Source organism: Panthera pardus, unplaced genomic scaffold (genome assembly GCF_024362965.1).
Source record: "Panthera pardus isolate Hobbes unplaced genomic scaffold, ASM2436296v1 HiC_scaffold_23, whole genome shotgun sequence".
Classification (NCBI taxonomy): Eukaryota; Metazoa; Chordata; class Mammalia; order Carnivora; family Felidae; genus Panthera; species Panthera pardus.
This window is the reverse complement of record NW_026526799.1, coordinates 2,883,151-2,911,010: the sequence shown is the minus strand read 5'-3', so window position 1 is coordinate 2,911,010 and position 27,860 is coordinate 2,883,151. Positions and strand designations below refer to the sequence as shown.

Here is a 27,860-nt window from a genome sequence, read left to right as displayed (position 1 = left end):
CTGTCAGCACAGAGCCCGACGCGGGGCTCGAACTCACGGACCGCGAGATCATGACCCGAGCCGAAGTCGGACGCTTAACCGACTGAGCCACCCAGGTGCCCCAATTTATGGATATTATTTAAAGGTAAAAAGGAGAGTACCTACTTGGATTTTGAAATCGACCTAAGTAAGATTCTGCATATCAAACAAACCCTACAGATGTGGTTCTGAAACTCTGAGTATAAAAAACTACCTTCTGCTTTTATTTATAAGAAAAAAATATCAGTAACTGATTCCACTGAAGAAAGGAGAGAAAGAACCAGTACCAGTATATACATAAATAGGAAAATGGGAAGATATTAATACATTAGAACTGATAAATAGCACATAAGTTTGAAAAGATCAGTGTCAGGATGCATTTACAGAGACCTGAATTGTGAGAGAATACCATATCCTTTTCTAGGCTGAGAGTAGTAGGACACTTAGAGCCCTGTACGTGTCAGTGCCAAATGGTACGGAGTTTTCATTTAAATTTGCATTTATTTTCTTATTAATGAGACGGAGCGCTCCATATCTGTTGGCCCCTTGTGTGACCTTTTTTGAATTGTGTCTTTGGCTACATTTTGAAATTGGGCTGTATTCATTTTCTCATTTCTTTTTATACGTGGAGGCTACTAATCTTTGTTCTGATACACGCTTTCCATAGTTTTTTTTGTACTTTTTGGTTTGCCTTTTAACTTTCATTTTGCCATGGAGGAATTGTTAAAATGTATAGGCAAAGGTGAGATTTTTTCTTTTCTTTTTTTTCTCCTTAATTTCTCTTAGGAATTTAGAAGTTGAAATTTGTTTGCTGATGTTATTTAGCTTTCTGTACTTTATTTTTTCTTTCCTTTTAAGAAGACACACACTGTAACAAATTAATCAAGCAGTGGCGTGTCGAGAAGAGTGCTGGTCTCCCCCGCTCTCTGGTGAACATCCCCATTGGCTAGCGTTCGGCGTGGGGTTTGTAGGAGCAAGAACGAGTTCATGTCTCACTCCCTCATCCACCTGGTTTTTACCTTGGCCCGCCGTGTGAGGTGGTGTAATTTTAACTTGGAGTCTTTATTTTTGAAACTAGTGGCCTGACGTCCTGACCGGGTGGAGGGAGGGAGGCCAGAGACAGGCACCGGACACTCCCGGGGGGTCACACGTCCTCTGCGCGGCCGGCCGCATGTGTCCCGGGAGTCCCTGTGCGGGCCGCCCCCAGGTGTCGTCCTGCCAGCACCTGAAGACAGGTGTCTTGTCCTTCCCTGAGGCACCTGCTTGTGTCAGCACAGTCCGGGGAGTCGGGTCTCCTGACTTTGTAGCCGCTTGGCGGACTTCTCATCCACCTGACTCTGCCTTGTTCTTGTCCCAGGGCCTCACGTGAAAAAACTGCATTTCCCTGTTTTCATGATACATGTATTTTGGCGGTGGATCGTTTCGCCTCGTTTCATCCAAAAATCCTTTATCTTTCAACCCCCGAGGAATTTGGGAGTCGGGAGTTTTCATCCTCTCCCTTACAATCCACCTAGCTTCCATTTTCTTCTAGAAGGTGGCGGGGGGGGGGGGGGGGTGGCAGGGGGATTCCCCGAACAACAGGAGGGGCACACGGGGCTGGAGGAGGTGCTGGGGGGGGGGGGGGTGTGCACCACCCCACGTCAGTTGCTGTCCGCCCCACGTGGGCACACGGGCGTGGTTTGTGGCCGGGGGGCCTGCAGGCGGGTCTGGCCGGGCCCCGATTTGAGGTGCGGTGCCTCCGACGGGAGGAGGTTGCCGGCACTCAGGAAGTCTACCGGCCCGGGGATGGGTTCGAACTCAGCGCTTCCCACGCCAGCCTCATCATCGCAGGAGCTCGTCTGGCCCGGTGTTTGAGAACTTGGTGGAAACTAACGCCCCTCCGTCGCTCTGTGAGGTTCCCGGGAGTGTTGCAGTCCTGGCTGGAACTTTCCGGAGCCCTGCTCCCGTGGGTCCCGGGACCTGGGGTGGCCGCGCACAGCCCCGTCCGCGTGTCTCCGCCGTAGACCTTCCGCGTGGCCGTGCAGCAGCTGGCCTTTGCAGGGCAGGCGTTTATAACGACCCTTTGCTAACGGTGTCGAAGGCGAAGTCTCAAGATTAAAAAGGATTATTAAGCACTGGTGATAATGACAGTGGGGACCCCGAGTCCCTGTTCTTGGCCTCCGTTCTGGCCTCGTTCACGTCTCCCGTCACTTCAGAGCCCTGCAGCGCCACAGCCCCACGGAAAGTAGCCGGGACCCGGGGCGGGACCGCAGGGCCGCTTCCCCCCGAAAGGTGAGCCCCTCGTTAATAACGTGTCCTCCCCGGCTCCTGACGTGACCTGACGTTCTCCCTCTGGGCGGGTGTCCCGGCGCTGTGCACTTTTTAGGGAGCCCTGTGCTCGGTTTTGTTTCAGCCTTGGCTTCAGTCACTGCCTCAGAAGTGGGGCCAGCTGCCAGCTGACCCTGGCCACAAACAGAGAACAAGGGCCTATTGTAAACCAGTGATCATACTCGCAACGGCTAGAAATGCAGTGCCTCCGAGCCGCAGAGTACGTTTTCCTGGACCGTCCTTGGAGCGTTGTTATTACTGCGTTTCTTCCAGCTCCTTCTATCAGATTTAGGGAGGGCGGGTGCGGCTTCGCCACACCCGTTCTCCTCAGCTGGCCTCCGGGGCCGTCCGTGGGGCGGGGGAGCGGGGACCGGACCCGGGGGCAGTGACCGCTAACAGCGAGGGGCTCCCGGGGAGGGGGAGATGACCCCACAGCGTAAGGAGATCAGCTGACTGAAGGAGCCATGAGAGCGGCTTCGGAAGAAAGCAACCTCATGGCCACCTCGACTCTTACCGCCAGCCCCGCTGCCTGGACAGGTGGGCGGATCCCCCGGGCGTGGGCAGCGCCTGCAGTTAGGAAGGAAACCAAGCTTGTGTTAAGCACAAAATCATTACAAAATGTGATTATCAGCCTTTCTTTCTCCCCACATTTGAGAAATCGATGCTCCTGGCTCCTTAGTATTCAGCCCGAGGGCGTGTGCGGTGGAATGCCCGGGACAGGTCCTCAGCTCAGCCGTTGCCCCCACAGACCCGGGCCTCCCATGGGCCATCACCGCCAGCCCTCTTTCCTGCTGTGGGACCCCTCCCTCCTGCAGACCTCATCATTGCCTCTGTGTCCAGTGCCTTTGGAAAGATGCCCTCGGGGCGCCTGGGCGGCTCAGTCGGTTGAGCGTCCGACTTCGGCTCAGGTCATGATCTCACGGGTCATGATCTCACGGTTCGTGGGTTTGAGCCCCGCGTCGGGCTCTGTGCTGTCAGCATGGAGCCTGCTTGGGATTCTCCCTCCCTCCCTCTCTCTCCCTCTCTCTGTCTCTCTTTCTCAAAATGAGTAAATAAACGTAAAGAAAAATGCCCCGTGCCAGAGGGGCTCGGCCCGTACATACAGGGGAACCCGGCCTCCCTCCCGCTTGCTTGTCTGCAAGCTCACTTCACCCCACGTTCTGGCTCCTTGTCCTTTGTCCCCGTAAAATGTGACTTCCCGGCGGCTGGCCGTCCCCTCCTCCCTCTGGACGCACTCAGTTTGTCTCACCTTTCTTAATGGAATGACGCGTCACCTGCGGGTGGCTATTGTGGGGACCCTTGACTTGGTGAGCCGGCACCTTGCTTCGCGGAAGAAAACCTGAGGGGGAGGGAGCAGCTTCCTCAGACCCCGGCTCACAGCGGCCTCGCGGGCGGCACCAGCCGGACACCTCTGTCACGCAGCTAACTGCCGAGGCCTGTACCCGGAGGAGGGAGCTGGAAGTTTCTAGGGGGTTTCCGTGGAAACGGAAGTGTTGGGAAAGACATGATAGCGAAAGGCTTGTGTTCTTCCAGCAAGTGAGAGCGGAGGCAGTGGAGTCCCTCGGAAGAAGGTGACGGAATCCAGCACAGGCCAGCCAGCAGGGGCCTGACGGGAGGCGACGTACGAACGCCCCCCGTAGATGTTCGCGATGAAGGAGTGAGTCCCCACACACGCTCACACAGCCAGAGGCCCCTCGTCAGGGAGGTGGGCTGCTGTGACCCGTCATCTCAGATGACAGTCAGAGGCTTTAAAAACTGTCTTCCTGGGGCGCCTGGGTGGCTCGGTCGGTTAAGCGTCCGACTTCGGCTCAGGTCACGATCTCACAGTTCGTGGGTTCGAGCCCCACATCAGACCCTGTGCTGACAGCTCAGAGCCTGGAGCCTGCTTCGGATTCTGTGTCTCCCCCTCTCTCTGCCCCTCCCCTATTCATGATGTCTCTTTCTCTCTCTCTCTCTCAAAAATAAATAAACATTAAAAAATTTTTTTAAATAATAAAAATTGTTTTCCTGGACTTGTGTGCAAAATGCAGAAGTACAAATTAAGTCGGGTCTTACTAGTCACCTGGTCACTTTATCACAGTCCGTTAAATCCGGGACCGAGTCCTGTACTGAGTCTCTGTAGAGCGAGCTGTTTGTGAATGGAACGGAAACCTGCCGATGGAATCGTGAGACCCTGGGTGTCGAGAGCTGCCTGAACTTGGGATATCATTTTGTGCATTCCATATTCTTTGGGAAGGGCCGACTGTAGGAGTCTTGTTGTTTTTATGTTTACTCTTTTGAGAGAGAGAGTGGGGGTGGAAAGGGGAGAGAGAGAGAGAGAGAGAGAGGGAGAGGGAGAGAGGGGGAGAGGGTGAATCTTAAGCAGGCTACACATGCCGTGCAGAGCCCGACATGGGGCTCGATCTCATGATCCTGGGATCCTGACCTGAGCCAAAATGAAGAGTCGGACGCTCAACCAACAGAGCCCCCCAGGCACCCCTCGTTGATGTCCTCGACAGTCCGGTGTGCCCGCGTACCGTGTGTATCTCCTTCGTGCATACACCCGCATGTTGCAGGTGAATCTCCCCGAGTCTCGTGATTCATGCTGTTTTACTCTAGTCCGTTGTTTTATCAGCATATATGCTGGGATGTTTTATTAGTGCTGTATCCTAGAATCTGTTCTCACCTTCCGATTTACTGTGTTCTTTTCACGGCTCAATAAACTTTATGAATGGACCTCAAGTTTTTTAAACCATTCCCTTTCTGATGGGTAATGGATCATGGCTTTTCCTGTTTCAGAGAATGCTGTAGTGACCATCACTGCATTTATGTTGTGGTGGCTAGGTTTGTTGTTGTTGTTGTTTGTTTGTTTGTTTTGCCAGTTTAATCAGTTACCTCTTCATTTTAATCAACATTTAACACAAATGCTCATTCGTTTATTTAGCAGATATCTGCTGAGGGCCTGCTGGGTGCCAGGCGTGGCCCTTCTGGTGTGTGTCCGGGTGGAGAGGCAGTGAGGCTATAGTTGGGGGGGGGGGGGGGATGGGAGCCGGGAATAGCAGTCCCAGCACAACCAAGTGGTGTTCGATGCGCCTGAGCTGGTGGTGTTGCCTGTGGAGGGTGCGAGCTGTGGGGGGAGACGGGGCTGGTGTTCTCTCCCGGTTTCTATCCCTGATCAGGCTTCAGTTGTCAAGGCCCTTCTCCCCTCCAAGGTTTCAGCTGATGTTCGTGTTAAAGCAGCTTCGTGTGTATGAAGCTGTTTGCAGATAGGGCCTTTGTCCAGCCCTCTGCTCCCTAAAGACGGTCCTGGGTATAGACACCGGCGTCTCTGGTGTGACCGCTTCACCCCCTCCACCCCGCGTACCGCGTTCCCGACCCTGTGTGCTCCCGGTCGTGCGGGAGAGTGGGTGGCCCCCTGCCTCGTCCTCTCCACCATCTCCCTCCTTTCTTCTCCCGCTCTACCAGAGTGGTCATTTTTACTCTTCCTTCGGTGAAGGAAACTACAGGAGCAAGGTTTTCAGTGATTCTGGAAAGGAGCAGAGATGTTATGACTATTTATCGTCCTTGGAAAAACAGAGCTCATCTATCCGAATACACTGCAGAACGAGGGCACAGAGGGAAAAGCCATGGCCTGGGTCGGGAACCTTGGGCTGTCACCAGGACTGTACCTTGGGATCGGCCTTTCTCCGCTGTACCCCTCAGATTCCTTGTCTGTAAAACGGATGGGCTCTGAGAACTTGCTGGAGTTGACAGTTTATGTTAAGTCAAGGGCATTGCTGCTTTATAAGCAAGCTATGAAAGTTTGCAGAACTTTAAGGCCCTGATATCTAAAGCGGTGACGGTTTTGCTGACAAGATGCCTTTACCGGCCCGAACTGGTGGTATTGGGTCCGGAAACCTGGCTGCTCCCGGATCCCCTGCTGCCCTCCTTTCTGCCACCTGAGCTGAATATCGTGCGCCCTTTTCTTCGTGTAGGATGGTAACTCGAGTAGTGAACTGCCAGGGTCAGCCTCAGCACGGACCGCGTAGTCTTCTGGGGTTCGGACGTGTTCGGATGTGGGTCATTTCCAAGTGGCTGGTAGAACGGGCCCTTGAGGATGACTGAGGTGCTTCTTGGAAGGAAACCCTCCTAAGGAATAGGAAAGTACACACAGCAGAGAATCTAGGAACGAAGCCTTCGTCTCTGGAGGGAGGAACGGTGTGATGCCGGCCCTTGATTGGCCTTTTGGTCCGGGCCCGTTGCTCCCGTGACCACAACCTTTGGAACACAAGGGTACAACCTGCAAGGGTTGACCTCTGTGAGACGTTGGGTCTCGGGTGGCGTCTCAAAGCACCTAACGGAGCGGAGCGCCCAGAGAGCCCCGCACATGAGTGTCTGTGGCAAGTGTGAGCTCTCGGGCCCTTGAGGAACAGCCCCGGAGAGGCAGGCGGACAGGTCCCAAAGGAGGCCCTGTCGCGCCTGGTGGACAGGCAGCCGGCGGGAACTGGTTATGGCTAATCTGGCCTCCCTGGTAGGCCTGGCTGGGAAGCCCTGAGAGAATGGTTTGCACGGGTCCGTCCTCGGACGCCTCCTTCGTAGACGCTGCATCAGCACTTCTGCTCTGTGCAGTTCTTTGGCTTGCGACAGGTGTCACTAGGGACAGGGCCCGGTGGTACGAGTGGAAGGGTACTTGTGGCCGTCGGAGGAGACGCACCCAGCGCTCCGGTAGAGTCACGGTTTTCCTGACATCCCTTTTTAGGGGTCTCCTGTTTGGGGCCACTTAGAAGTGACAGTCTCCCCTCCCAGCGTGTTTCTGGGGTCTTTGTGAAGAGGCTCCCATACCCAAGGCCACTGTGGACCGTATTATGGAAATAATCGACTCGAAACGACTGTCACGTTATTTTGCCGACCTACTTTTCACAGCACTCTCTTTTCCTTAGAACTGGCGTGCACTCCGCATGACGTAAGTGGGATCATTTTACTCTAATGGTGGTTAGATTTCAGCACTGCTAGTTGGTAAGGGCAGAAGTAGGCGCTCAGAAATTCTTTGCGTGATGTGTTGGATGTTTTCTGTAGATAAAGGCAGCGGTGGAGAATTACGTGATGTTTGCTAGAATTGTTTTGTTTCCCTGAAAAATGAAGCAGACCAAAAACCAAAGAATAGTTTTCGAAACCATCTTGGGCATCTTCCAGTGGGGATTTAAAAAGACCCACCTCTGAACAAACCGCAGAGTGGCAGGAACCAGAGGACAGACAGATGCCCGCAGCCAGGAGGGGACGGGCTGCACTGTTTGGGGTCAGGGAACGATTTGTCACGGACAGACAGTGTTCAGAAGAGTCCACGTAAGATCGCTGCCGTGGAAGACACATCTCATCAGTCACCGGACCACGTGGTGGGAAGACACAAGGAGACCAGCCACGTGTTCTTTCCTTTGCTGCCGATTCCGCCTTGAAGGCTCGGAAACGGTTTACCTTTATTACCTGCGGGTAACAGCGCCTCTGAAAGACTCGGGAGCACTTGAGGTGGCCACGTAGCCGTGTAATTTGTGTCGGGTAACGTTTTTAAGTACATCTCGTTTGGTGCGTAGCAGGCGTATGCCAGCCTTAAACCACAGGTTGGCAGATTTTCCCGCACTGAACACGTGCCAGTGTCCCTAGCCTCTGGATTTGGAAACACAGCATAACTGGCATCCCTCCATTTCTTGCCCCCCCTCTGCTCCCCCCCTCCCCCAAGGGTGGCCCCCACCCTGGCTTCTGATGTCATGGACAGTGTGCTCGTGGGTCAGGCTTCTCTTGTTCAGCGTCCCGGCTGTGAGACTCCCCCGCGTCACTGCGTGGTCGTGACCTGTTCACTCTCTTCGCCGTCCTGTGCGTCCACCACCGCTTCTCCGCTCTTCCGGTGGGGGACGCGGAGTTTGTTGCCAGTGCTTGGCTATTATGAATGTTGTTGCCTCGAGGATTCCCGTGCACGTCTTGTCCTGCGTATTTGAACGCAGGAAATGTGTGCTGGAGGAGGAGCTGCTGTGTTGCAGGGTAGGCGTTTGTACAGCCTTAGTGAGCGGCCCGATTCGTGCCTCCCCAGGAGTTTGCTAAAAATTCCGGCTGCTCCGTATCTTTGCCAGCGTTTATTTTTGTTTTTCTTCTATTTGAGCCTTTCTGCTGTGTATGGAGTAGTATCTTGTATTGGTTTCCCTGATGACCCGCGAAATTCAGCTCCTTCTCATTTATTTATTGACCGTTGATTTTTGCCCATCTATGAAATGCCTGTTAAGTGTTTACCCACTCTTTCTAAGATTCTCTGACTTCTTTTACATTGATTTGTAGGCATACTTTATATATTCTGCATTCAAGTCCCTGGTTGGATGTATTCATTGGAGATATTTTCTCTGACTCAGAGAGTTACCTTCTGCTCTCTAACGGTGTCTTTTGATGAACCGCAGCTCTTAATTTTAATATAGTGTAATATTTATTAATTTTTCATGACCAGTGCTTTGTCTGTCCCGTGTAAGAAATCTGCTTACTCCAAAGTCATGAAGACTGTGGCATTCTTCTGTAAGCTTTTTAGTTTTATTTATGATATTTAGATTTGTGATCCTCTTGAAATTGGCCTTTGTGAGATGGTGTGGGTGGGACTCAGATTTTCCGTGGAAACGGTGGCAACTCCACTCTACTGGACCCTCCGCGCATGTGCTGCCCCCTGTGCTGTAAGTCCGATTATACAGCTTACGTTCATTTGATCCCGTTAACGGCAGCTCTTTAAAAACAAAAACAAAAACGAAAAATCCTCCGAAGTTCTTGTAGCTTGTGTCTAACAACTTTTCAGGGTAAAAATTATGTTTTTTATTTAAAAATGACCGCACGTAACTTCAAGCCTAATACCATTACAGTTTTCCTTTTTACTTATCTTTCTCTTGATTTAATATCTTGATTTGCATATCATCTTTTCTTCGTAGAATTTTATATTCTGCCTTATCTGTGTCTAAGTAAGTAGGTCTTCGGAAGTTCGGTTTGTAGCAGCCGTGTGGCATCTTATCCGCAGGGACAGTGTGTTAGCCTGCTGCCTGGAGTTTAGGGCACTCTTACTTAGAGCGATGACAGCTGTCCCCGTAGACGTCTTACTGAGCTGTCACTGCACAAGGGGGCCGCAAATGAGAATCAACGGACCGTCTTGGGCCCCATCCTTACTTTCACTTCTTCTAAAGCTGAGTCTCCACTACTCCAGCCTCTGTTCCAGATACCTTGGTCCTTTTTAAGGGGTCGATACAGTACTAACCTATTGCTTTCATTTATTATAAAACTAAAACCCGTAACTACTCTAACGTAAGCCTCGCTGATATTTAAAGTGATATATTCTTACCTCATTCATCCGTGATCAGTCCCTAGTAACAACTCCTTTGAGAGCCGTAGGAGCTGGCCAGGGTACTGGCTTGGATTGAAATGACCTGCGTTTGCTTCAAATCTAGTTAACATTCTGATACTGTTTCTTTCTCCTCTTCCGAATTACATTTCGTTCGTAGGCTCTGGTATGAAGCGAGTTGTATCTCTGCGCTGGTAACTGTGCCGCATCGGGATGCTACTACGGACCAGTAGTCTCAAACAGCTCAAGCTCCAAGGCTCAGGCTTTGGAATAAACTACCAGCAGTCATGCGGCCGACTTTTCCAAATGCTCCCAGGGCGCTCACGGTAACAAAGTGCGAGAAACTTGAATGTGGGGTCTCGGGCTTCGTTTCCTTCTCCTCCATGGTGCTCAGCACCGACCTCTAAACCTAAGCAGTCAGTAGATCTTTGATGACCTCGATCTAAGAAGCACAGGAATTATATGGAACGTTCCTTCAGCAACTGTTTTGAGCTCTACTCTTAAATAAACCCCAGTATATTAGGTTGTAAGGTTCCATAGGCCCCTCCAGCTTCTGTAGTTGCTGCATTGACTTTGAAGAAAATACTGACCATTAATAGGCCATCATTACACATGGTAGAGGACACAGGGGTCCTGTCAGGCGACGTGGGCCCACATCTAGTGCCAGGATGGCCTGTGAGGGGATCTTCCGTGGAACTGAGAGTGAACAGGGCCTTCAGTCTGAGGCTGGCAGAGCCCCCACTCTCAGAACCTCGGTCAACCTCAAGAAACATTCCAGCTCCCTATCAGATAGGAATCCAAGAGTCCCTCTGCGGACACCGGGCACCAGAGAAATCCAAGTGTGGCAGTCCAGAGGTGAGGGCACAGTTCCAGCTTCTAGGGCCTAAATGGACCAATGCAGGTGTAATACACATGCAGGATAACGCCAGCGTTCATTGCTGTGTGGTCATTCCAGCAGTGCCAGCGTCCAAGGCACAGAAGGAACCGAAAGGCTTGTAAGTGCTCCGGTTTGGCTATGCTGACGGCATAATCAAGTCAGCCCCTTGCAATCACCGTGAACGCGAGCCTGCAGATGTGGCTCCATGCAGATGGATGGCACCGATGGCTCAGGGGCCGTGAGCGGCTGGCACAGTAAAGTGGCGAACAGCTCATTTGCAGAGCAGGTTTCCTGGAAATTCAGTGTATGTGAAATTGTGAAGAAAGTACTTCATCATTAAAACGGAGTTAGATTGCAGCTCGGATCCTTGTAAATAGTCTCGTCCAGCAGAGTACGCAGAAGCTGCATGACCCGGGGAAACTCTACGCGGGAGACTTTTCTACACGTTGCAAGTCCCCGGTCCCTGGCCCTGCCTGCCGAGTGCCAGCGGCAGGCCCCAGCTAGACACGCCCCCTCTGGTGACCGGATTGCCTAGATTTGTAGCACTGCTCGTGGGATGCTGTCAGTACATCCGTGCCCGTGGGCAACACTGTTCGGGACACATGACTGGAAATCACACCAGCGGGTTGCACTGGCTGAGCGTGCACAATTGTTCTCCTGCGTGCTCGTGACAATCGTGCCATCTCCAGGGCAGGACGCCTTTGCCAGTCCCTGGCTTTTTCAGACAAACACCAATTCTGTTGGTGTGAAAAACTCTCTCATTGTTTTGATTTCCGTTTACATGGTTAATTTTTTAGGTTAAGGTTCTTTTTTATATGTTTTCTGACTACTTAGGGCTTCCTTTCCTTTCGGTGTCTTTTCTTAGAACTGCCTATGTTCTTCACTTGTGTTGCTCAGTGGGTTGCCTGTTTTTCTCATTGATCTGTACCAGCTCTTTATATATGATGCTTGCTAATCCTTTGTCTGCTTTAAACATTGAAAACATCTGTTTTGTAACTTTTTTTTTCCAGGTAGGCTTCATGCCCAGCAACAGGGCTCGAACTCACAATCCTGTGATCAACAGTCAAGTGCTTACCTGACTGAGCCACTCAGGTGGCCCCTGTCGCTTTTAATCTTGTGGCATATTTGTGATACAGTTTCTATCATATAGTAGGAAGAAGTTACCGGCCTTTAGTGTAGCATCCTGTGAGGTGCTTTCAACTTGTATGTTTCACGTTTAGGGCTTTGATCCATGTGAAATTTATTTTTCTACATGGTATGTGGCAGACGGACATGTGTTATTTTTCCACTTCATCAGCTGGTTGTTGCAGTGGCGTTCGCCCAGTAGTCCCTCCCTTCCCCCACGGTTGTCCCTTGCTCACGTCCGGGTTCCCACATAGGCGTTTCTGGGCTCTCCATTCATTGTCACTGGTGTGGAATCAGACACCCAGCATGGCTGTGCTGTCTGCACACTTGTTACTTTCTCGAGGAAGGAGGTAGGAACCGACCCTTGTGAATCTGTCTTTAACCCCACCCACAGTGCATGGCTCGGGGCGCCCTGCTCTGGTTTCACGGCACATTCAGGTTGTCCTTCCCTTCCCTTCTCTGATCCCTTCACCCAGAATCTGCCGTGCACTCACGATGAAGGTGCCATTTCACACGGAAATGACTCCTCTTCCTCTTCCTGCTCTTAATTGGAAATATTTCGAGTTGAAAAGTAAGAGAAATCCGGTCATAACTTCCTGGTTGTAGAAAGCCATATCTCTTTCCTTTTTTTTTTTTTTTTTTATAACCTTAAGACAAATTTCCAACATTGTTTTAAACTGTACAAGGCATTTTATGCTTCTTCTGTGGCAACCTTTGTTTCCCCATTTAATTAAATCATTTGAGTGGGAATGCATATCTTGGATCGTCACATAAAACCGTGTATACTGTGTAAATTTAGGTCAGTGGGACAGGATACAAAGCTCATGCATGGATCTAATTACGAATAGGAATTTATGCTTTAAAGGAAGTTATTACAGCCTTCTTTACAATTGACTAGTTAATAGTGTGTATATAAAATTTAATAACAATTCATATCATACACCAGGAAAAACCCTAAACTGATTAACAACTTCTAATAAAAGAGCAGTACAGCCGTGCCCGTGGTAACCACGGCTGCCCACGCTTGCACTGGCCACGGGCTGACTCTGTGCCTGGGACTCAGACACTCTGCTTCTCAGGCTCACATGTCCCCGTACCTGCACGTGCTGCGTGTGTGTGGTGTGCGTGTGGAAACTAAGACTTGGGAGAAACTAGGTGGCTGGAATAAGGCTTGAGCCAGAGGTAAACTTCGTGCCTCCGATTCGGGATCCGACGTAACAGGACCGCGTGCTGACCGGACAGAAGAACCAGTGGCAGGTGCAGGGTCCCAGAGAAGTGGAAATAACGGGGGGACACGTCTCTGCAGTCGTGCTTGCCCCGCCAGGGCCGCTGTGGGTCGTGACCGGCCCCTCACCGGCCTCCGCTGGTGCCCTTCTCCCACCCCCATGCCAGCCTCTGTGCCTTCCGGGAACAGACCTCGTGTTTACTAGGTATGACGTTTATCGCAGCGTATGGTCACACGGGTCCTCCTGTGTCCCCCTCCGCAGTCTCAGCTCTGAGGACAGCACTGTGCTCGTGTTGACTCGTTCATTGAAGGCACTTGATGAAGTGTCTGTGGGTGCCCCCGCCCTTAAACTGGAATCAGGGAAGAACCAACGGAAGGTTGAAGAAATATTTATCAGTCCTTTGAAAGCACAGCTTTCTCAGCTTTCAAGCCTAGACACCAAACAGGAAAGGCTCAGAAAAGGTACTAGAGAGGAAAAGTAGACGCAGAATAAAAGGAGCAGCTCCAGTCCGGAGGAAGAACTGGGAGTTAAAGTGTGTAGGACATAAAGAACGAACACGGCAATGGGAACAGTGAGCCCGAGAGAAGGGCTCACAAGTGCTCTGAACAGTAATCACAGCGTCGTCGTCCATGGCCGACATGGGGATCCTCGCCTCGCCTCCCCCCTGCTTCCCCCTCGTCCCCTCCTTCTGGCTCCGAAGTGGCCACCAGGGCTCGCAGCTCTGCCTCAGTTCTCACCCTTGCGTGGCCGTCCCCGGAAAGTCCACGGCACGGTGACCACATCCCCTGATGCTCCGTCTCTGTTACGTCCAGCCTCACGTTTGGCCCGCGCTGTGCCGTTACCCCGTGCGGCGGGTGGTCCAAAGCCCCTGGGCCCCCAAGCTCTGCGGCCCTCTCTGCTGGGTCCCCCCGCCATCCCTTCCTCATCTATTTCTGCTCCACTAGAAAACGTTATTTTATTATTTTTAAATTAATTTATTAAGTGCTACCTCCTTTCCCCTGGGCTGGCCTCTGGAGACCCTTCGGTTTACTTGCTTTGAGGTGGGACCTGGGGCAGCACCGAGTGCCTGGGTCGGCTTCCAGGCCCGAGATGGAATCTCTTCCACTATTTCGATCCTAGACCTCCCGGCCGTGGGAGTTCCCTGAGCCTGCGGGAGTGGGGGCGATCTGGCTCCCTGAGGACTCTTTCTTGGGGCATAAATTGAGACTGCACAGTGTCACCTTTACCTGGTGCCGGACACTGCAGGACAGCTTCCTCCCTGTTCCCTAATACAAAGACAGCAAGCCTACACATCTCAAAAAATACGTATTATTTTGTCTCCTTACTGTAGTCTCTCCCGAGAAAGGGCCCCAGGTCTTAGTACAACCTGCCTGAGAACTAGTATTAACTGATTATGAGCTCCATCTGTCCTCTGAGAGGGAAACCGTTCCGACCCGGTGGTGTCACTGCTGGAAGGCTCTTCCCCAGGGCCTCTTCTAAGGGGCGTTGATCTGACGGACTTGTTGAGCACACCGGAGAAACTCGGCCGGTCCCCCGGAAACCTTCGCCAGGCAATATTGGTCTACTTTGGAGCTGTTTATTAGCCAAACAAGCCTGGAAAAGGTCTAGATTATATTTTATATTTATGTTTTACACTCATGTACCTACCTGCCTACCTGCTTCTGTGACAAGTTACGAAGCGCGTGGATCCCCTGGGATACCCGCTGTAGTTGAGTCCAAGGGGGAAGAATCTGAGTTTGCGGTAAGATACAGAATAAGAACCGAAAACTTTAGGTCGAGGATATGGGCTGCTTTGGTAATCTAGAGGCAGAAGGACCTAGATTTGAAGGTGGTCTTCCAAAACCAGTGGTTCTCTAGATTTACACCACCCTGGGAACCCGTCCTTTAAAAACAAATGTTTTTATCCAGGTGATCCTTGAACAACACACGTGTGAAACGCGTGGGTCCGCCTATACATGGATTTTTTTCAGTCAGTGAAATCCAGTACTGTCAATATATTTTCTTTTCCTTATGATTTTCTTAATAGCGTGTTATTTCTCTAGCTTACTGTACTGTACGAATGCAGTATGGAATACGTGTGACACACAGAATCCATGTAAATCAGCTACGTTATCGGTGAGGCTTCCAGTCAACAGCAGGAGTTAACAGTTAGGAGTTAAGTTTTGGGGGACTCGAAGTGAATTTTCAACTGCACGGGGTCAGTGCCCCTGAACCCCGTGTTCAAGCATCAGCGGCTCTTGTCTGAATCCTCATGTCCCTTCTGAGGTCGTGTTCACTGCTCACACTGGCCTGAGGCTCCGTGGGCGTGCGTGGTGTGTAACTGGCGTCCACTGTGAAGATTGAAAGCGATCTGTTAACTCAGGTGTATTAAACAGATTAAGAGGAACCAGTTGATGGCTCTTGAGTAGTGATATCAAGGTTGGCTTGGAACTTTGGCAGTTAGGGACCATACTCCGGCCAGAGCATTAACATTTTGCCACGTTGTTATTGTTTTCTTGTATTCAGATACTAATTTTTATACCAGCGTAGAAAGCGCACTTTCAGAATCCAGATGTCCCTGAAGATAGTAATGCTGTCCTCCGTCCAGACAGTAGTGAGCCGTCCGCAGGAAGCAGTGTTAGAATTGAGTGACGGTTTTACCGTCTTCCTGCTGCCGGTGTGAGCTCATCGTGGAGTCATTCAGCCTGTGCAATGGGAGCTGGTCAGAACGGAAGAACGTCGTCCACAGGGGGCCGGTCCATCTCTCAGGCCCCACGGACTATTTCCGGTGTCAGATCGTAAAAGAGGGCACGTAAATGATGCTCCTCAATATGGTTTCTGGAATACTGTTTAAAGGGAAGCCTTAGAGAGAGCCTGGAAAAAAGCTGGGGCTCGCCAGCATTTGTAACATGCTGATTTTTTGAGTAAGAAGAATTTGAAGGGAGTGGCACGCAGCCTGGCACGGGCCTGGGACGTGGTGCAGGAGCGCCGCGTGTCCCCCGCCCCGCAGCCAGCGGCCAGCACGCGCATCTGAGTGCACTTGTACAGAGAGGAATTAGGACCAGAGAGGACTTGGATCGTTGATGTTCAGCCACACAGCAGTTGCCGGTGTTTGCACAGAACTGAGCTAGAATTTTGGGTGTTTAGTACATTGCTTTTACCCCATATTCCTGTTTTCTCAGCCTATTTTCTCTCTTTTGCTTACATCACGTGCCCTTTTTTGATAAACATTAAAAAAAAAAAAAAAAGCTTGTACTCTCTCCAGTCCTTCAACCAAATCAATGCCATGCTAATTTCTGATTTTTTTTTTTCTGAACTGTCACTTCTGTCCCAGAAATTCTGAGATGATTGTCTTGAGTGAACATGTCCCTTACCGATCCCCGCACACACACACACCGCACCCCCCCCCCCCCCGCCCCCGGCCAGGCTATAAAATGCTTTTGCAAATGTGCTTTCTGTGAAGGAGCTGTTCCCCCATGATTGTCATTGTGACTAAAGCAACCAGATTAGAAGTTAGCAGATAAAAAGTTACGGACATTATAGCAATAAGTTATGTGTGCCTGTGGAAGGGGTGGGGGGGCGGGGAGGGAGAAATCTAGCGAAGTGAAAACAGTGACAGTCTTACGATGGCGTGATTCTGGGTACACTTGTCTTTTTTCAGAATTATATTTGATATCATTTTAAAACAGAAAAGCTTTTAAAAATTGTGTTTTGCATGAGTATCCAGTCATACACTTACTAATTATCTGATAGCATTTCAGGAAATTCTCAAAGTGATTTTTTTTTAAATCATTTCTTTGTGATTCACCCAAGTAACCTTAATGGTCCCTTTCCTGGATTTCGAGACTATATATATGTTTTTTAATATTTATTTGTTTTTGAGAGAAGAGACAGATTAAGAGCACGGGCGGGGAAGGAGCGGAGAGAGAGGGAGACACAGAATCCGAAACAGGCTCCAGGCTCCAAGCTGTCAGCACACAGCCCGACACGGGGCTTGAACTCACAAACCCTGAGAACATGACCTGAGCCGAAGCCAGACGCTCAACCGACTGAGCCCCCCAGGCGCCCAAGATTGTATTTTAAAACAAGTAATAACGGTGTCATGTACAGGTGGTGGATTTTTGACTGTCTTTAGAGCGTTGCTTTTTCTGTAAATTCTGTTTTTTAAGTGTTTGTTTATTTTTGAGAGAGAGAGAGAGGGAGGGAGAGTATGAGCGGGGGAGGGGCAGAGAGAGGGGAAGACACAGAATCCAAAGCAGGCTCCAGGCTCCGAGCCGGCAGCACAGAGCCCGGCGCGGGGCTCGAACTCATAAACTGTGAGATTGTGACCTGAGCCGAAGTCAGATGCTTAACTGACTGAACCACCCAGACGCCCCTATATAAATTATATAATTATAGTCCTATTCACAAATCTGGACATACCTAAGTAGCCAGAGTAGATTTGGTAATTTGAGTAGCAAACTGTCGAGCAGAAGTTCAGTGTTCACAGTGTGCTGACCACGTGCAGCCCGCATCCTCGTGATGCACAGGAAGGAGCGGGATCTGCCTTTTCGGTGAAGGCACCTGCTGTGCGTGCAGGAAGGACACGTGCGCTGGTCAGAGGTCAAAAGCAGGATGGGTGAGGTTCGAGAGGGAATATTTACTGGGGGGAGGGGTCTCCCAACCCCTGGCCCCACGGGAGATGATGTTATTTCTAGTAGACTTGGTGGGAACTCGGCCAGACCCACATCTGTGGGTCTTACCGGTGGGGGAGGGCAGCAAAGCTGTGGCCGGCGTAGACCTTTCTCTGTGCTGGGCCAAGAAGCACAGTAATGAGAAATGGATACCTTGGCTGAATAAATGCACGGGATGCACAGGGACTAGACATAGTACCTTGGAAACGTCAGTCTGGAGAGGGTCCCCTGCACACGAAAGGTCTAGAGATCATGTCATGAGCTGAACGGTTAGAGGAGCTAGTGATGTTTAGCGTGAGGCAGAAAAGGCTTCAGAGGGTCTGACGGATGCCGTCAAAGTGCCAGGGGTGCCTGGTGAAAGTGGAAGCAGGTCTTGTGTGCACCCTGGGCACTGTGCTAACGCATCTGGAGGTTGGAGGTCGGGGGTAGATGGGTTGGAGCTCTCCCTCGAGGCAGGGAGGGAGCGGGTGAGTTCTGGATGCTTTCAGCAGGGGGGGGGGGGGTGGGGGGGCGTCGCCCAGGCTTCCCCACCGTGTGCTCACACGGCGAGACCTCTCAGCTGCCTTTAGGTTGTGTGCCGGAAGCTTCTGTGTCAGTTCGCCTCCACCAGGCTGAGCGTCCGGTCGTGCGGCGCCCCGTCCCCTGGTGCCTACCTGACGTCCGTGTGTCGGCCCAAGGAGCAGTGCCGTTTCCTGTCCTCGGTGGTTTCTGAGCCCAGCATAAAGTGCTGGTCAGGGGTCCCTGCCCCCGTCTCCTGTGCCACCTTCCCCTTGAGCGACAGCCTCCCCTCCCGTGCCCTCCTCAATCTTTAACCCCAAAGCACGGAAACGGCCCTTGTACGTGTCGCTTCATTCATTCCAAAGTGTTGTCTGCTCTTCCTCTGGACGTGAGGCTCCGTGCGCCCCCTTTAACCCTCCCGTGGGGCGTTCTCCCCCATCTGCTCGAAGACAGATACCCCCCTGGGCAGTCTTATGCAGCCACCCCTGGGAGCCTGCAGTGGGACGGGGACAGGAGAAGGGGCAGGTGGGGGGAACCGATGTCCTCTTCTAAAACGGGTACTGTGAAGGGTGGTTTGGGTCAGGAACGCCACAGCAAGCTCAAACTTGAAGTCTCTAAACGCCCTTGACCCCTGTGTAAGTATTTGGGAAAAGAGGGGATTCCAGTAGAGACCCCTCTTCGTCAAATCAACGTATTTTGAAAACCAGGAGTTATGAGAAATAATTAGTATTTTCAGACACACGTATCTGGACATGACGCTTCTGGGGTCAGAGTAGGTATGTGTTAGCCCAGTTTGCAGTGACCGCACGAGCTGCGCATCTGGAAAACAGGAACCAGCAGAACGCCCGTATTCCTCACGGCAACCAAATAGCATCCAGAGGTGCAAAACCTCCGTGAGGCCCTGCCTCGTTCCCTGCGACATTTCTGAGTGATTCCCTCTGTGACCTACGTTCTGGGTCGGTGTTCTTATTTTTCTAACGTAAATTCAGAATTTATCATCCTTCGTTGACCGCGTGCATCTTTTCCTCCCTGCAGGCATAGGAGGCCTTCAGGACTTCGTGCTGAAGTCGGCAACACTGTGTAGCTCGCCGTCCTGCCCACCATTCGTTCCGCTCAACTTCGAAGCCACGCCTATCGTGAGGGTCGCCGTGGAGCCCAAGCACCCAAGTAAGAGGACCTCGTTTTTAAAAGCCCGTGACGTCCTTCCCGCTTTCGAAATGCGTGTATTTCACGCTTGATTCCTCACGATTTGTGTCAACAGTGCTGTGGATTTTCATTCCGGGTGTGTAACAGAAGAGAGCTTCCCGGGCCGGAGGCCCTCGCAGACCAGCTGCTTTTCCAAGGGGGTCGAACCTCCGTCCTGGGAACACGGTGTATTTAGGCTCCTTTGCCTTCCAGGGAAACCGTGTCCTTTGTGGCAGAGATGAGGTCATCTCCCTCCCCCATGACCCTGGCACAGGCTCAGCAGAGCTCATGTTTTATGTGATTGGTTAGGATCTTAGACTCTTACCCCAAACTTCTTGGTTCCAAATCCATCATACTCTCTTGGCTCTAGGTTCGATAGATTATCTGCACACCGGGCGTGTCCTGTCTCTTTGGAAAGCACTTCCTGCCCCACCCAGTATGCCAGACCGTGTCTTTACTAGTGCTTAGTCTTTGGTTTGTGCCATTTGCCTGACCGGGCTGCGTTAACTCTTGTATTTTGCTTCCCGTGACGTCGCTAAGCCCGCATTCCCTGTGACTTTGGTGTTCCCGGGGCGTAGTGGTCGTCGGGGGAGAATCTCCAGAGGTGCCCTAAGGGAAGCGGAGGGCAGGTGTCGTAAAATGGTGGTTCTCTGCGGACACCTGTGGCGCCCTCGTTGCCCTTGCCCGTCTACACCCCATCTCGCCCCAGAGCCGGGGTCTCCCGCAAGCTTGTCTCTGCCTCAAGTTCTAAGAGACATCCTTAGCATCGAGGGTCCCTGGGAGCCTAGAGCAGACACTCGGAGGACGGCATCTCTGACCTGTGGGCTCAGTCCCGGTAGGCAGCCATCTTGGTTGGGCCCCAGAGCCAGGCCTTCTTCCCGGGCCGTCACCGTAGACCGCCAGTGCTGGTTTGCTGCGCGGACTGACCCTGGTCTTGATGAGGCCTGCTTCCTCTCCAGGGGCTCGTCCAGGCCCTGGCCCCTCACGGTTGGCTCTTCTCTTGTGCCGGCGTGGCTCCGGCCGTCGCCGGCTGCCTCCAGCCCTGAGAAGTACTCACAGTACGAGAAAGTTCCGTTTTACTGCATTTGTGACACTTGAGTCTGGCAACTGCGGTTTCTTCTTCGGCATTTCTAGTATTTCTGGCTTCTGCTCTGTTCCATTTAGACCTAAATTTTTTTTTTTAATTTTTTTTTTAACGTTTATTTATTTTTGAGACAGAGAGAGACAGAGCATGAACGGGGGAGGGTCAGAGAGAGAGGGAGCCACAGAATCTGAAACGGGCTCCAGGCTCTGAGCTGTCCGCACAGAGCCCGATGTGGGGCTCGAACCCACAGACTGTGAGATCGTGACCTGAGCTGAAGTTGGACGCTTAGCCGACTGAGCCACCCAGGTGCCCCTAGACCTAAATTTTTAAACCTGAGATCAAAGAAATAATTGCTAATCGAAACCATTATAATGTTTTTGTAGAAATTTATCATTTTTGGAGTGTGCCTGTCGGCCACGTGCCGCCCTGGGCTGGAATCCCCGCTGGGGAGCGGCCGGGCCGGAGGGGCCCAGCCGGCTTCCTTCCCGTCCCGCGGCCGACTGTCCGGTCTCCCGCCCGTCGGCGAGGCCGTGCGGTGACGGGAGACGCGGGAGGGCCGCGCCGAGGCCCGTTTTCCTCGCGTGCTCCGTCGCGAGTTCCTCAGCCGTGTGGGAAACAAACCAGCGTGGGCGCCTGGGCGGCTCAGTCGGTTAAGCAGCGACTTCGGCTCAGGTCATGGCGCAGGTCATGATCTCGCGGTTCACGGGTTCGAGCCCCTCGTCGGGCTCTGTGCTGGCAGCTCGGAGCCCGCGTCGGATTCTGTGTCTCCCTCTCTCTCTGCCCCTCCCCCCGCTGGCCCTCTGTGTCTCTCTCTCTCTCTCTCTCTCTCTCTCTCTCTCAAATATAAGTAAACATTGAAAAAAATTTAAAGAAAAACAAACTGACACGGTTAGAAGGGACAGCGGTTTTCTTCATAATTTTAGGAAGTGTGGCTCCTTTCCCACCCGAGTGTGCAGCTTGTGCCGGACTCACGTGCCCGCGCCTGGCCAGGTGGCCACAGCGCCAGCGCCCGGTGTCGGAGTTGCCCCCTCGTTCCGTCCGGCACCTCCGTGTGCGCGGGGGATCTCTGGGGTGCTTCTCGGAACCCCGTCCTGGTTCCCGCCAGCCCCCGTGAGCCCTGGGGGGCGGTTACTGTGAGGCCCCTCCCCCCGCGGGTCCCGTGCCAGCGGACTACGGGCAGAGCGCCCTCCTGTGGCCGGATTTCCCGGCCCCGCCCCCGTGAGCGCACCCTGTGCCCCGTGCCCTCTTCACCCCCTCGCGCCGCGGCCACCGGCCGGCTCGCCTGCAACACCCCCCCTTGCTCACCTTGCCGTGTGAACACACGCCTTTCCACTTCGCTCTCATTTCCGAGACCGGGGTCCCAGTACCATGGTGGCCGCCCCTCTGTTCTGTGTCCCCGGGACAGAGAAGCGGAGGTGTCCCAAAGCCAGGATTGCTTTCCTCATCATAGATCCTTGCCACACACTAGGGATTTCACGTTGATTGGTTTATTTAATCCCCTCAGTAGCCTTATGCAGTTTTTTATCCTCATCTGCTCAAAGGTAAACTGAGGCTTAGAGAAGCTAATGCTTGCCCAAGGCCTGCAGTTAGCGGTCGGTGTCCCGCAGCGTACCGCCAGTCCAGGACATCGAGCGCCTCCTGTGGCCGGGCCTGGGGGGGTCACACAGCACTGGGCTTGCTCTGCTGTCCACACGCCCCACCCCCACCCCGGCCAGACCGCCAGGAGGGCGCTGCCCCAGGGGGTGTGCATGCCAGGAGGGAGGTCGGCCGGCCCTCCCTCGTGGAGGTGGCTGCCGTGGTAACACTTCATTGTGTTTGCAAGTTTTCTCCTAACGGTCGGTGGTGCAGCCATCCAAGGTGTGCATGTAGTGTCCCTTGACCAGTGGCTCTTCCCCTGGGAAGGGCACCTGACAGACCGTGTGGCCCAAATGGGACAGGTACATCGTGGGCCGTCTTTGCTCGGTCACTGTGTCCATGTAAAACCCCCATTTAGCAGTTGATACACAAAGGTTGTGTTGAAACCCAGATAGTGAATATTTTTCATGATCTCACTTTTTTTAGATTAATTAAAAGATGTTGACTTTTTTTCATCTTTAATAGATCATTTGGAAGATTTTTAAACAGGTTAGGAAAATCAGCGTCCAGATTTTAAGAGGTTTAATAGATGCCGTTTCTGGCAACAAAATGACTATCATCATAAATAAACATTTTCAAACATCCGATTTCAGAATGTCTCCATATTCCAAATTTTGTTTGGAAAAACTTTCTTCTTTGCTCGTTGTTCAGCTCTCGCCTTTACCATGGAGAGAGAGAGATTTTAACGGTGTGTGCCTTTTTTGTTATTTTTAAGGAATTTGTAATTGAGCCAATGGGGAGCTGGCAAAAAGCTTTTTCATTTATTATTTTTATTGTTCTCTCTGTGCCATATGTTATTCATGTTATCAGTGGTCTTTTTGCAGGAATCTTTTCAAACCAGGTGAAGTTAGTTAACACGGATAATCTCTGTAAACCCGCTTAATTAGGCAGAGGAGAACCACAGGATGCCGGAAAGGAACAGAAAAGACGGCCTGTCAACCCACGCTCAGTGGGGTCCCTCTCTGTCTTCCCTCCGAGTCCACGCACCCACGTGTGGCTCGTCACTGCCTGACGCGTGCGGGTGCTGACACCCTCCTGCAGGCTTCAAACCAGTGACTTTGACACAAGCTCTTGGCTTCTCTACCCGCCTCCTCCTCTTTAAAACAAGAACAGTACTCATCCCGGCCACACAGTCAATGAACTCAAACCTGTAAAGTACTTGTTGGCACATGGTTGGCTAATATGAAGTGTTATCACTAGAAAAGTTTTATTTCAAGACTAAGTAGACGTGGAAAAGTAAATCGATACGGAATACACATACTAAACACCACTGATGGTAGAAAGTTCCCGTGGTTTTGTTTGTCTGGCCTGTTGAAAACCGGGCATGGAGGGGTTGCCGAGCCCCTCCTTCAAATGGAGAAGCGAAGCAGTGACGGGAGACTTCCTCTGCCTCAAATGACAGTTGCCGCTGACTACACGGGATGGGGTGGAAAGGCAGTTAGACCAAGACGGGCGTCAGAATCCCGTCCGTGCCCGCAGCTCCGGTGGGCGGTCAGGACACGCGGTCAGGGGCAGAGGCACGGGCAGGAAGGGGGTGTAGAAGGTGCCCGGCCTCGCCGGGCACAGAGGGCAGCTCTGTTCTAAAACCCAGGGTCCTGTCGAGCGTGTCTCAGTAATCGTCTCTTGAACACCACGTGAGGTGTTTCATTGTTGTTGTTTATTTGGTGATCGTAACTCTTCTCTGGGGAAGAGTTCTGTTGCACATGTAGGTGTATAATACGTGTGTTTGTAATACCACGTAGGTGGATGCACACGCACAGTGGCGGGCGTTTGTGTTTGCCGAGGATTTGGATAGCTCAGCTTTGCGGGTCCTGATGGTAACGGGTGTCTTGTGCGAGCTGTCTACACTGATAAGTCACCAGAAGACGGTGTCCTTCACCTTGCCGCATTATCTGCAAGAAAAGTAAACGGGTACTTTTCCCTTCAGTAGCCACGGGCATCGTCTTGTGATTCGATTAGTCCTTAGTGTGTATTTAATCAGTATTTCGTTCTGTTCACCTAGGTGAGATGCCTCAGCTTGTCCGGGGAATGAAGCTGCTAAACCAGGCCGATCCCTGTGTCCAGATCTTAATTCAGGAAACGGGGGAGCACGTTTTGGTCACAGCGGGAGAAGTCCACCTTCAGCGGTGCCTGGATGACTTGAAAGAAAGGTGAGGCGGGGACGGTCGTGGAGCGGTCGCGGCCCCCAACTCAGTGGGGGGGAGGGGGGGGGAAGGGGGGCGGTGCGCCCCGAACCAGTTGAACTCAGACAAAAATGAAGTGCCCTCAATTCAAACATGAACTGCTATGGTGTCACTGGACCGTAGATTTCATTTTTAATACCTGGCAGCATCTACTTCTGCACTTGAGTGAGTTTACATTTTTAAGCTCGAGTCCTAAAGTGTTTTCACACGTAGGTCTTTTCCTTTACGCGTACACACACGCAGCACGTGACAGCAGCCAGAACCTAGTCCTGCGCCGTGAGCTTCGGCTGGGACGGGCCAGACTTCTGTCCTCCTCGGTGGAGCGGACGCCTGCAGGGCATCCCGCCGTGTCTCCACGCTGGTGACGGTGCCGTCAGAAAACACGCGTCCCAGGTCACTTTCTGTAAATGTTCCGTAGCTGATGTGCGTTCGGCGGAGCAGTCAGGAAGATAGAGCGGGGGGAGAGGCACCGTTGGCTCCCCGCGCAGAGGTGACCTCCGGGGCGCCGGGGCTCCACCCCGGCCTGCTCCGTGCGCCGCGGCCCGGCGGCTCTGGTGTTTGGTCGAGGCGAACTCCTGGAGGTGGTGTTCCCGCCCCGAGAGTGACTGCCAGCCTCTGCGCTCGGCACGGTTTGTCTGGTTTAATCCCTATGACGGTACGGCGCCGGGCCGCGGTACTCATTGCATCACCACAGTACTCCCGCCCGCCCCCCCCCTCCCCCCCCGCCCCCCGCCCTGTGGTACTCCTCCCTTACCACAGTACTCCCGCCCCCCCCCCCCCGCCCACCGCGGTACTCCTTCCCTTACCACAGTACTCCCACCGCGGTACTCATTGCATCACCACAGTACTCCCGCCCGCCCCCCCCTCCCCCCCGCCCCCGCGCCGTGGTACTTCTCCCTTACCACAGTACTCCCACCCCCCCCCCCCCCCGCCCACCGCGGTACTCCTTCCCTTACCACAGTACTCCCACTCCCCTCCCCCACCGCGGTACTCATTGCATCACCACAGTACTCCCGCGCCCCCCCCCCCCCCCCCCCGCCCTGCCGCGGTACCCCTTCCCTTACCACAGTACTCCCACCGCGGTACTCATTGCATCACCACAGTACTCCCGCCCCCCCCACCCCACCCCCCCCCCCCCCCCCCCCCCCCCGCCGCAGCACTCCTTCCCTTACCACAGTACTCCCGCCCCCGCCACAGTACCTCTGCTACTGCCGATGGTAGAATAGGGTGAGAACAGGTGCGCCTGCGGCTCCATCCCCGGGGACCTTGCGGAAGCTCTTGATGGAAAGGGGGGCGTTCTCAGCTTCGTTTCTCAGTTTAAAATGGTGTTGTGGCTTTTTCCTCCCTTAAGTGTTATTATAGCCATAATTAGCACAAAACTGGAAGGCACGCCTTCCCTCTCTTCAGTGTTTGTTACCGTTTTCTTATAATTTCTGAAGAATATAACATTGGCTAGAGAATAATGCTAATTGGATAAATTTTAAGGTATGTTTTAAAATAACAATTCTCAAGAAGGCTTTTTAAAAAACCATTGAAATGTCATGTTAGTTTTTGGGGTCTTTGAACTGAATTATTTTCTCTTTTTTAATACTCTGCTACCAGTTAAAATCCATGTTAAATAACCGTATGGGGCGCCTGGGCGGCTCAGTCGGTTGAGCGTCCGACTTCGGCCCAGGTCATGATCTCCTGGTTCGTGGGTTCGAGCCCCACGTCTGGCTCAGTGCTGACAGCTCAGAGCCTGGAGGCTGCTTCGGATTCTGTGTCTCTCTCTCTCTGCTTCTCTTTCTCTCTCTCAAATAGAAACATTTTAAAAAATGTTTTTAAATAACCTTACATTTCTCAGGCCATTAACTCTTCTTTTAAAAAATGTCTTTTGGCGCTTAGAGTTATATTTCAAATGTTTTCCCGTAAACCTAAAATTGATTCTAATTAAGGATTACTTTTTTGTTTCTTTTTGAGTCTTTTCATTTTTACCTCCTGGTTTTCATTATGTGTACTTTTTAATCTCAGGAGGAAAACCTAGTTTATAATAAAAGAATTAGTTTCTTAGAAATATGCCCTTAACATAGCATTAAAATATTTTAATAAATCAGTTTATTTTGGCAGCTACTCTGTGTAAACCTTTTGAGAAAATATCCTCATCCAAATACCTGACAACGATTTACACTTACATTGAATGAAGCTAACAAAACCCAAAACATATCTGCTTTTCAAAATAGATATACTGCTTTGATACAATACTTTCTAAACTCTGAAGTGTTTATCTGCTTTTCCTAAAAATTCCAGTTTCTGAAAGCGATGACACCTTCCCCTCCCTTTGTGTGTGGCCCTGGTGTGACAGGTAAATCCCGTCGAGCTCCGGCTTCTTGCCGTCTGTCGCTCCTCAGAGCGGAAACCTGGGCCCAAGTGGAAGGAGTCTTCTCTTGCACTTGTGTGCTTAGTTAGCAGGGGAGTTGCTGGACCAGGGGTAGGAGAGGACGACAGACAGACGGATGCATCGGGACCCAGGCAGGCAGCATTTCATGTCACGTGCGGCATGGGGACCCCGAGGGAGCTGTCTCAGCAGGTGTTGACAGAGCCCGTTGCCTCCTCATGGCTTCCCAACAGCATGTCGGAGTTCAGGGGCACCTTAGGGAATTGGGGGCTAGGTCCCTCATCCTGGGCTAAGAAGCATAAGAGCATTATGAGCAGTTTTATACCAATAATTTTGTCTGTTTGTTCACCTATTTATTTTGAGAGAGGGGATGTGAGCAGGGGAGAGGCAGAAAGGGAGAGGGAGAATCCCAGGCAGGCTCTGTGCTGACAGATGCAGGGCTCGATCTCACCAACCGTGAGATGCTGACCCGAGCCGAAACCAAGAGTCGGACGCTCGACCGACCGAGCCACCCAGGCGCCCCCCACTAAATTTTAAAGGAAATGGGCAAATTCCTGGAAAAATCTGACCCATAAAAAAGTGGAAAGCCTGATAGTCATAACTATCAAAAGAATTCAGAGTTGGAATACCATTAAAAGTATCAATCAATGTGTATTTATTTACCAGATTAACAGAAGAAAAATCATCTCAGTGGACAAAGGAAAAACATTTAATAAAATTCAGCATTCACACATGCTCAGAGCTCTCAGCAAACCAGGAATAGAAGGCATGTGCTTAAAACTGATGAAAAATATCCTCAGAGTAACTTATAGCACACATGTACTTACTGTCTTTGGGGGTCAGAACTGAAACAAGGGTACCCCCTGTAACAAGGCCTGTATCAGATTGTATTGTCGGTCTTGGGCAGCGTTGTGAAGAATAAAACATAAAGGATACGGGACTCGAAAAGGGACAGCTGCCACCGCCACCGTTTGCACACGACATGACGGAGCGCCAGTAATGCAGAAGACGCCGGAAAGTGTTAGGATTAGTAAGTAAACCCAGCAAGGTTGCTCTGGTCAAGATTAATATGCAGAATTGATTGCATTTCTATATACTGTTAATAAACAGAAAAAGAAAATTATTTTAAGGTTACCATTTACAGTCACAAAAATATCAAATGCCTAGGAATAAAACGGACTCAAGTTCCAGGCTGTCTGCAAAAACTGTAACACACAAAAGAAGGTGTCTCCCATCTTTATGGCTTAAAAAAATTGTATTATGATGATGTCAGCTTTTCCCAAACTGATCATACACTCAGAGCAGCCCCAGTCACAACGCTGTTCACTGCATGTGTTTGCAGAACTTGACGAGTTGATTCTAAAATTTGTGTGGAAATGCA

At 51.7% G+C, this 27,860-nt stretch overlaps 1 protein-coding gene across 1 annotated transcript in view; it reads left to right on the top strand.

The window, feature by feature from the left end:
• Nucleotides 1-27,860, top strand: part of EFL1 (elongation factor like GTPase 1) — a 121,202-nt gene that overhangs the window by 72,655 nt on the left and 20,687 nt on the right. The window contains 2 exon segments of the mRNA XM_019460423.2: nucleotides 19,054-19,185; nucleotides 23,925-24,072. Of these exon segments, the coding sequence (XP_019315968.2) occupies nucleotides 19,054-19,185; nucleotides 23,925-24,072 (280 nt within the window).